Source organism: Clupea harengus, chromosome 15, assembly GCF_900700415.2.
Source record: "Clupea harengus chromosome 15, Ch_v2.0.2, whole genome shotgun sequence".
Taxonomy (NCBI): Eukaryota; Metazoa; Chordata; class Actinopteri; order Clupeiformes; family Clupeidae; genus Clupea; species Clupea harengus.
Genome location: NC_045166.1, coordinates 26,499,947 through 26,509,934, shown reverse-complemented (window position 1 = coordinate 26,509,934; position 9,988 = coordinate 26,499,947). Strand labels below are relative to the sequence as shown.

Below are 9,988 nucleotides of genomic sequence, written 5' to 3'. Positions count from 1 at the left end.
ACACCTTGCTGTCCTGTGGGTTGGTGAGGATGTGCACAGGGTTGGGACACACACACACACACACACACACACACACACACACACACACACACACACACACACACACCTTGCTGTCCTGTGGGTTGGTGAGGATGTGCACAGTGCTGGGCCTGACTCCGTTGGCTTTGGCCCTCCTGTAGAGAGCGAAGCGGCTCTTCTTGCGGCCTCGGTCACCCCCCGGCAGTGAGCCATTATACCTGCAGCACAGCAGGGGTCAAAGGTTAACACAACACAACACAACTCGCTCACACTCTCACACACACACACACACACACACACACACACACACACACACACACACACACAACTCCCATAGAATCCGTATGGATGTTCTTCCATGTGCTAAATGTACTACGGTGGGTCTTGGACGACTCGTATGGCTAGTGATTGCGCAACAGCATATAAGGCCTGTAATGTAGCGGTTATTGGAGCGATCAAATATACTGAACAAAACACTCCATTGGTGAGCGATCAAATATACTGAACAAAACACTCCATTGGTGAGCGATCAAATATACCGAACAAAACACTCCATTGGTGAGCGATCAAATATACTGAACAAAACACTCCATTGGTGAGCGATCAAATATACTGAACAAAACACTGCATTGGTGAGCGATCAAATATACCGAACAAAACACTCCATTGGTGAGCGATCAAATATACCGAACAAAACACTCCATTGGTGAGCGATCAAATATACTCAACAAAACACTCCATTGGTGAGCGATCAAATATACTCAACAAAACACTGCATTGGTGAGCGATCAAATATACTGAACAAAACACTCCATTGGTGAGCGATCAAATATACCGAACAAAACACTCCATTGGTGAGCGATCAAATATACTGAACAAAACACTCCATTGGTGAGCGATCAAATATACTGAACAAAACACTCCATTGGTGCCCCCATCAGTTAATGTACTCCTTATTATGTGTTTCACAGGGAAGATAGCAGAACTGGGAATGGGAATATCCACTGGTCTCTCTGTTTCACAGGGAAGATAGCGGAACTGGGAATGGGAATATCCACTGGTCTCTCTTTCACAGGGAAGATAGCAGAACTGGGAATGGGAATATCTACTGGTCTCTGTGTTTCACAGGGAAGATAGCGGAACTGGGAATGGGAATATCCACTGGTCTCTCTGTTTCACAGGGAAGATAGCGGAACTGGGAATCAATGGTGCAACGTTTGGCACAACTCCGTCAACATCAAAATAACATTTAGCTTCTTCCTTCCACTGGTGGAACTGATGACACAAACACACACAAACACAAACACACACACACACACACACACACACACACACACACACACACACACACACACAAGAGAGGGATTCTTCGCTGGTGCTTAAATCTGCAGAAATGTCATGTGCCGCCCTCAGACTCCGGACTAAATTGACTTCCTGTCCACAGACTAGAGTCGCCCAACCCCACCCCCATATCCACACTGGTGTCAATCAGTATTCCTGAGATCTGCTTTGAGTGAACTGCAATCCCAGAGCATGCTGGCTAGCCCACAAGCCCACAAACAAAGCAACATAGCCTCTCTCTCTCTGTCCATCTCTTTCTCTCTGTCCCTCTTTCCATCTCTCGCCCCCCCTTCCTCTGTCCATCTCTCTCTCTCTGTCCCTCTGTCCATCTCTCTCTCTCTGTCCCTCTCTCTCTCTCTCTCTCCCCCTGTCCATCTCTCTCTCTCTGTCCCCCTGTCCATCTCTCTCTCTCTGTCCCTCTGTCCATCTCTCTCTCTCTCTCTCCCCCTGTCCATCTCTCTCTCTCTGTCCCCCTGTCCATCTCTCTCTCTCTGTCCCTCTGTCCATCTCTCTCTCTCTCCCCTCCTCTGTCCATCTCATCCTGACTCTTCCTGAAAGGAAGTGTAAAGCCCGGTGGATTTGGCCCTGGCGAGGCCCTAGTCTGTCCCAGGGTCCTCCGGCCTGCAGGGGGTGCTGTGGCGAGGCCCTAGTCTGTCCCAGGGTCCTCCGGCCTGCAGGGGGTGCTGTGGCGAGGCCCTAGTCTGTCCCAGGGTCCTCCGGCCTGGCCCTGCTGCTGTGCTAAGATGCACAGAAATAGCCCATGAGGGCGTCTCTGCTGACGGCTAACCCTGGAGAGACTGAGTAGGCTGCTGACCCTGTTTGGTGCGCCGGTGAATTATTCAGACGAGGTGTTTTTAATGTTTGAGTGAGTGAGAGTGTGTGTGTGTGTTTGAGTGAGTGGGGGGGGGGGGGGGGGGGGTGGTGGTCCACAGGAGTCAGTGCAGGCAGACACTTGAGCCCGGAGAAGATCTGGGAGAGGACGAGGAGAAGACGGGTACGTGGCGCACACACACGGCACACACGGAGAATGATCACATGATGCCAGTTTGCCATGTGTTTGTGAGAACACGGAGAAACGCCAGCACGGCGCTGAAATCAAAAGGACTGACACACACACACACGCACACACACACACACACACACACACACACACACACACAGGCTCACACACACTCACACACACAGACACTCACGGGCTCACACACACACACACACACACACTCACAGGCTCACACCCTCCCACTCTCCTTGCCTAACCACCACACTAGGAGAGACTGAGCCCTTTGTTGTGGTTACGCCGCCTGTGCCAGGCCAGGGCGCTATGCTGTGCCAGGCAACCAGATAGCAGCGGATCCGGGCCCTGATCGGGCTGTGATCCATGCCAGAGACAGCTGTGGCATTTGTGTGTCAGTTAGTGAACTCACTGCGTGTCGGTTAGAACTCACTGTGTGTCGGTTAGTGAACTCACTGTGTATCGGTTAGTGAACTCACTCCACCAGTGGCGTCTGCGTGTGGGTTAGTGAACTCACTGTGTGTCGATTAGTGAACTCACTGCGTGTCGGTTAGAACTCACTGCGTGTCGGTTAGAACTCACTGTGTGTCGGTTAGTGAACTCACTGCGTGTGGGTTAGTGAACTCACTGTGTGTCGATTAGTGAACTCACTGCGTGTCGGTTAGAACTCACTGTGTGTCGATTAGTGAACTCACTGCGTGTCGGTTAGAACTCACTGTGTGTCGGTTAGTGAACTCACTGCGTGTCGGTTAGAACTCACTGCGTGTCGGTTAGAACTCACTGTGTGTCGGTTAGTGAACTCACTGCGTGTCGGTTAGTGAACTCACTGCGTGTCGGTTAGAACTCACTGCGTGTCGGTTAGAACTCACTGTGTATCGGTTAGTGAACTCACTGCGTGTCGGTTAGTGAACTCACTGCGTGTCGGTTAGAACTCACTGCGTGTCGGTTAGAACTCACTGTGTGTCGGTTAATGAACTCACTGTGTATCGGTTAGTGAACTCACTCCACCAGTGGCGTCTGCGTGTGGGTTAGTGAACTCACTGCGTGTCGGTTAGAACTCACTGTGTGTCGGTTAGTGAACTCACTGCGTGTCGGTTAGAACTCACTGTGTGTCGGTTAGTGAACTCACTGCGTGTCGGTTAGAACTCACTGTGTGTCGGTTAGTGAACTCACTGCGTGTCGGTTAGTGAACTCACTGCGTGTCGGTTAGAACTCACTGCGTGTCGGTTAGAACTCACTGCGTGTGGGTTAGTGAACTCACTGTGTGTCGGTTAGTGAACTCACTGCGTATCGGTTAGTGAACTCACTGTGTGTCGATTAGTGAACTCACTGCGTATCGGTTAGTGAACTCACTGTGTATCGGTTAGTGAACTCACTGTGTATCGGTTAGTGAACTCACTGTGTATCGGTTAGTGAACTGACTGCACCAGTGGCGTCTGCGTGTGGGTTAGTGAACTCACTGCACCAGTGCTGCCAGCTGCTGTCTAGTCTGGCTGAACAGCAGAAGACAACGGAAAAACATCGACCATCAGGGAGTCCAGTGGTCAATGTGCCATTTCAGCAAGTGTGTTCTCACAAAGGGACACACACACTGCCACAAAGGCGCGTGCACGCACACACACACACACACACACACAAAGGCATGCATACACGCATACCCTCACACAAAAGCATGCACGCACACACAAACAAACACGCAGACATGTACATACACCCACACAGTCGCAAGTACATATGCACACAGGCGTGCACACACACAGATCACAATCACACACACACACAGTCGCAAGTACCTAAACACACAGGCGTGCACACACACATACACTGCAGATATGTCATATCTATACACTTCAGGACCTCTTAGTATGTCAAAAACCATCCCAACCTTTCCAAACCACAAGTCATACAGTGACTGACCAAATCTATATACCCCTATACACAGACAAGGCAGGCAGCCTCCCATGCACTCTCCTCACTGCCTGGACAGTCACACGCGAGCAAGGCACGCAGGTAGGATGCATCATTGGTCAGCACATCCTGAGCAATGCATCCTGGGAAGGGGAGACGCGGTTTTTGCCGGAAAAAAAGAAGAGGGGGTGGTGGGAAAGGGATTAAAACTTCGGGAGAGTGGGCTCAGCGATCTCGGCGATGGCAACGACTGCGGCTGGCTACTCGTCGGTGGTCGCCTCTTGGGCTGTGCTAAAAAACTGTTTAGTTCATGTGTGCGGAATGCTTTTAAAAGATTACACAGCATCGTAGCGTCCCCTAATGCACAGGACAATTTCATACAACTAGTCTACTAAGCCTGGATCGAACAGCGACTGGTCACACCCCATTCAACACATACTAGAACATAAGGTGTTTGTATTAGTATTAAAATAGTTTGTATTTTAAAGCATGCTGGTTACTTCTAAACATTGAATGATACTTTCCCCCGCAATAATAGAAATGGTGGCGGCGAGATTGAGCCTCTACTATGGCATACCATAGCCTACTCGGCTTAAGCCGTCTGGGATGTACTTTTACCCTTTTTTTTTTATGTATTCCCTAACGACAAGCTTTGCATTTGTGTGAAGAACAAAATGACTTGTACAAAATGATACATCAGGCTAATAGTTGGATATTGGTCAACTTGTTCAACGGGCAGGCTGAACCGGATATCCAGTCTCCACATTCCTCGTGAATCGGGCAATTTCACATAATTTTACTTTAAACGTAACATATATTGATTAATACTAGTGTCCTGCAAGTTACTCACCCAAGAATCACCAATTCTCCGTATTTCACCGGATCTTTAGAGTGGGCATGTTCGTCTTGATTCGGTGACAACATCAGACTCGCGAAGGCAGATGTTATGCGCTTCCCAGAACAATTCTTTTCCAAACGATAAGTTTAAGCGCGGATAGGATATAAAGGGTTAAAACGATGCGTTGGCGACGAGGGCATTATTCATTCCGACACTTAGAGGTAGATTTTCGGAGGGCGCATTTCCTTTACAAATTGCTGTGGAAAAAAAAAAACTCCCCAAAGATAAAGGCCAGTGAGTCAAACCCGCACCGAATCAATTTCAAGTGGATGGCAGAGAAACAGCTCGCGGTAGGGTGTCGCCTGTACCATTTGTTCATAGAGGGATGTACATTCGTCACAAAAGCTTTCTATACCACAATTACAATAAACTATGTCATTGTCGGTACTATTACTCGCTTTATCGTGTAATATTTCCGTACTTTACGGATATTTAGGACGCAACTGAGCCAAATAACTGTTATAAGAAGTGGATTTTGAGAACCGCTCCACCTTTTGCCGGGCAAAAAATGATATCGACTTGAAGAGAAGCTTGTTCCTGACCATTACGTCAACCTAAAACAGTATGGAGTTTGTAGGAGATTCTGGAAGAACCCCTTTGATAGATGCTTGGTGTCTTTGTGTTTAGATCTTACCCAACATAAGCGTTACTTTGTGCATTTCAACGCGTATTGGACCCAAAACACTTTAGTGACCTACAATGGTGAATGAAAAGATTTTTCCCATTCCAATATGAAGGACCACTAAACGCTAACAGTCCACGGTGCTCCTGTTGGCCACTGGAGGGCGCTTTATCTAATGCCCTGAATAAAAGGATGTCCGTTTTTCAGCATCATGGGTGGTTGTGGTCAAGTTCCATTTTGTCTCTGAGTATACATTTCATTCTTCGTTCGGACTTTCTACTTTTCTACTATTATTTATTTCAATTTTGTGATTGATTGTTTAACCCTGGAAAGCACCTTGAGACTTCTTTGTATTTTAAAATGTGCTATATAAATAAAATCCATTATTATTTATTATTATTACTTTCATCAAATGTATACGTAAGCCTATTTGATGCTTGGGCAACCATGGTTACGTTTTAAAACTCGATTAGGGTAGTTTCAAATGCTGATAACATTTTACTACCAGCCTAGGCCTAAGACCATAAAAGTCTCTCAACTTCCTTTTTCGCTAGATAAATTGTTCACCGAAATACCAGAGAACTGATCACACCACAGCCCGCTTCCTCTTCTTTCAAACCTCTAAAAACAGAGCTGTACAATACTGAGCATCACCAGGACGAAGTTGCTCTGTAGCAGTAACACTATCGTGTAAGGGAGAAATGTACCTCACACAGTAAAACAAACAAAAACTTTTTTTCCCCTCTGACTGACTTGCTTCACCCAAAGAGTTGTAATTTAAAGTCTATGGATTCTTCTCACAACTTGCTGGAATCGACCAGACTCTGAATTGGCAGAGATCCAATGACCATGCAGGGATTAAGACCCGGATAGGGGTGCCACAGACAGACTCCGTGCTGGATTAAGACCCTGATAGGGGTGCTAAAGACAGACCCCAGCTGGATTAAGACCCTGATAGGGGTGCTAGAGACAGACCCGAGCTGGATTAAGACCCGGATAGGGGTGCTAGAGACAGACCCCAGCTGGATTAAGACCCGGATAGGGGTGCCAGAGACGGACTCCAGCTGGATTAAGACCCGGATAGGGGTGCCATAGATAGACTCCAGCTGGATTAAGACCCGGATAGGGGTGCTAGAGATAGACCCGAGCTGGATTAAGACCCGGATAGGGGTGTTTAGACAGTCACAGACAGCCCAGATCACAGCCAGATCAGGACCAGAGCCAGATCAGATCAGATCAGGACCAGAGCCAGATCAGATCAGATCAGGACCAGAGCCAGATCAGGACCAGAGCCAAACTAGATCAGATCAGGACCGTAGCCAAACCAGATCAGGACCAAATCCAAACCAGATCCAGATCCATATCAGAGCCCGAACAGATCACATCCAGGTTCATTTTTAAATCCGGGGCTAGTTGGATGGCCCTTTGATGTAGACACATGTACAGCTGTATGTGTTGTGATCATTATTCAGTTTGATTGGGTTTTTCGTGATGCTGAAGTAATTTTACCAGTTTAGCAAGTTAAACATTAGGATGAAGATCATTTACTAAATGATCATCTGAGCTGGAAACAGCCAGAGACAGAGCGGTTCCTGAGGAGGTTTGAAATATGTCTTTATAAAACACCACAGGGCTGGTGTGACTGTGAAGGATATGTGTGTGAGACGACACAAGGTTAAGCTCTGGTGTGACCGTGAAGGATATGTGTGTGAGACGACACAAGGTTAAGCTCTGGTGTGTGAGAGACAACACAAGGTTAAGCTCTGGTGTGAGAGACACAACACAAGTTTAAGCTCTGGTGTGTGTGAAGGATGTGTGAGACAACACAAGGTTAAGCTCTGGTGTGTGTGAAGGATGTGTGAGACAACACAAGTTTAAGCTCTGATGTGTGTGAGACAACACAAGGTTAAGGTCTGGTGTGTGAGAGACGACACAAGTTTAAGCTCTGATGTGTGTGAGACAACACAAGGTTAAGCTCTGGTGTGTGTGAAGGATGTGTGAGACAACACAAGGTTAAGCTCTGGTGTGTGTGAAGGATGTGTGAGACAACACAAGTTTAAGCTCTGATGTGTGTGAGACAACACAAGGTTAAGCTCTGGTGTGTGTGAAGGATTTGTGACACAACACAAGGTTAAGCTCTGGTGTGTGTGAAGGATGTGAGAGAGACAACACAAGGTTAAGCTCTGGTGTGTGTGAAGGATGTGTGAGACAACACAAGGTTAAGCTCTGGTGTGACTGTGAAGGATATGTGTGTGACACAACACAAGGTTAAGCTCTGGTGTGTGACTGTAAAGGATGTGTGAGACACAACACAAGTTTAAGCTCTGGTGTGTGTGAAGGATGTGTGTGAGACGACACAAGGTTAAGCTCTGGTGTGACTGTGAAGGATGTGTGAGAGAGACGACACAAGGTTAAGCTCTGGTGTGAGGATGTGTGTGAGACAACACAAGGTTAAGGTCTGGTGTGACTGTGAATGGTGTGTGAGACACAACACAAGGTTAAGCTCTGGTGTGACTGTGAAGGATGTGTGAGAGACGACACAAGCCTGTTAGACTCGTCCCCCACAAGCACAGCACACAAACAGATACATCAACACAATGCAGCCAACACCACCACATGGTTTCTGTGAGTGAGAGGGGTGTGAGTGTAAGTGTGTGAGTGTGTGTGTGTGTGTGTGTGAGTGTGTGTGTGTGAGCGTGTGTGTGTGAGTGACAGGTGTGTGTGTGTGTGTGTGTGTGTGTGTGTGTGTGTGTGTGTGTGTGAGCGTGTGTGTGTGAGTGAGAGGTGTGTGTGTGTGTGTGTGTGTGTGTGTGTGTGTGTGTGTGTGTGTGTGTGTGTGTGAGCGTGTGTGTGTGTGTGTGTGTGAGAGGGGCCTCTAAAGTGACTGAAGCCTCACCGTGGCAGTACGCCATCCCCAGCTGAATCAGGATCATATGAGGTCCTAACACTAGCCACTTCACAGACCTCCTATTGGACAGGATCATATGAGATCATAACACTAGCCACTTCACAGACCTCCTATTGGACAGGATCATATTACATCATAACACTAGCCACTTCACAGACCTCCTATTGGACAGTGGGGCACAAACAGCTATTGTGGAGGAGCAGTACATGCGTTAGTGATTAAACTGCAGTGAAGAAATCAGCATCCGTACAGACGGGCATTGAGACGGGCATTAAGACAGGCATTGAGACGTCGCATCGAGACGGGCATCGAGATGGGCATCGAGACGGGCATCGAGATGGGCATCGAGACGGGCATCGAGACGGGCATCGAGACGGGCATCGAGACAGGCATCGAGACGGGCATCGAGACGGGCATCGAGACAGGCATCGAGACGGGCATCGTCGAGCGCTTGTGTTGACTGTCTGGACTCCTTATTTGGCTGGGCAAATATGAGGCACCTGAGAACAATCTTTATGTTATGAGAGAGGAATGTGTTTCTATTTGACTTTGGTAGTGTTGGCAGTCAGTGGTCTTAATCAGTGAGTGTGTGTGTGTGTGTGCGTGCGTCTGCGTGTGCGTGTGCGTGTGTTTGTGTGTGTGTGTGTGTGTGTGTGTGTATTCGTGTGTGTGCGTGTGTGTGTGTGCGTGTGTGTGTGCGTGTGTGTGTGTGTGTGTGTGTGTGTGTGTGTGTGTCTGTGTGTGTCTGTGTGTTTCTGTGTGTGTGTGTGTGTGTGTTGGCAGTCAGCAGTCTTAATCAGTGTGTGTGTGTGTGTGTGTGTGTGTGTGTCTGCGTGTGTCTGTGTGTTTCTGTGTGTGTGTGTGTGTGTGTGTGTGTGTGTGTGTGTGTGTGTGTGTCGGCAGTCAGCAGTCTTAATCAGTGTGTGTGTGTGTGTGTGTGTGTGTGTGTGTCGGCAGTCAGTAGTCTTAATCAGACGTCTAAAAGGAAACAGTCAGAGGAGAGCTGGAGCTCTTGATGTTTTAGCTACAGGCACAAGCACTATGGGAAAGGATACACCAATTATAACTCCCTTTTGTAAAAGCGCACACACACACACACACACACACACACACACTCACAGAGACACACACACCAAATTTCTAATGCTTGAAAACCTTTGTTATAGTCAAAGAGCTGTCCCATTTAGGTTTATCTATTTTTAGACACACAAATGTGGTTGGAGTTAGATAAGTGAACAAGGGAACACTCCTCATACACGCTACCATTTCCCTAATAAATCT

At 47.8% G+C, this 9,988-nt stretch overlaps 1 protein-coding gene across 2 annotated transcripts in view; it reads right to left on the bottom strand.

The window, feature by feature from the left end:
• The window catches only part of LOC105902097 (E3 ubiquitin-protein ligase pellino homolog 2), a 13,061-nt gene extending 7,603 nt beyond the window's left edge, over positions 1 to 5,458 (bottom strand). Inside the window, exons 1-2 of one of the 2 annotated variants that reach the window (XM_031582122.2) lie at positions 5,130 to 5,458; positions 107 to 236 (exon numbers count right to left, since the gene is read on the bottom strand). In XM_031582122.2, coding sequence (XP_031437982.1) covers positions 107 to 236; positions 5,130 to 5,203 — 204 coding nt within the window. In that variant the 5' untranslated portion in view covers positions 5,204 to 5,458. The remainder of the gene's footprint in view (positions 1 to 106; positions 237 to 5,129) is intronic. The other variant, XM_031582123.2, reaches the window with a different exon arrangement.
• Between the last annotated feature and the right edge of the window lie 4,530 nt (positions 5,459 to 9,988).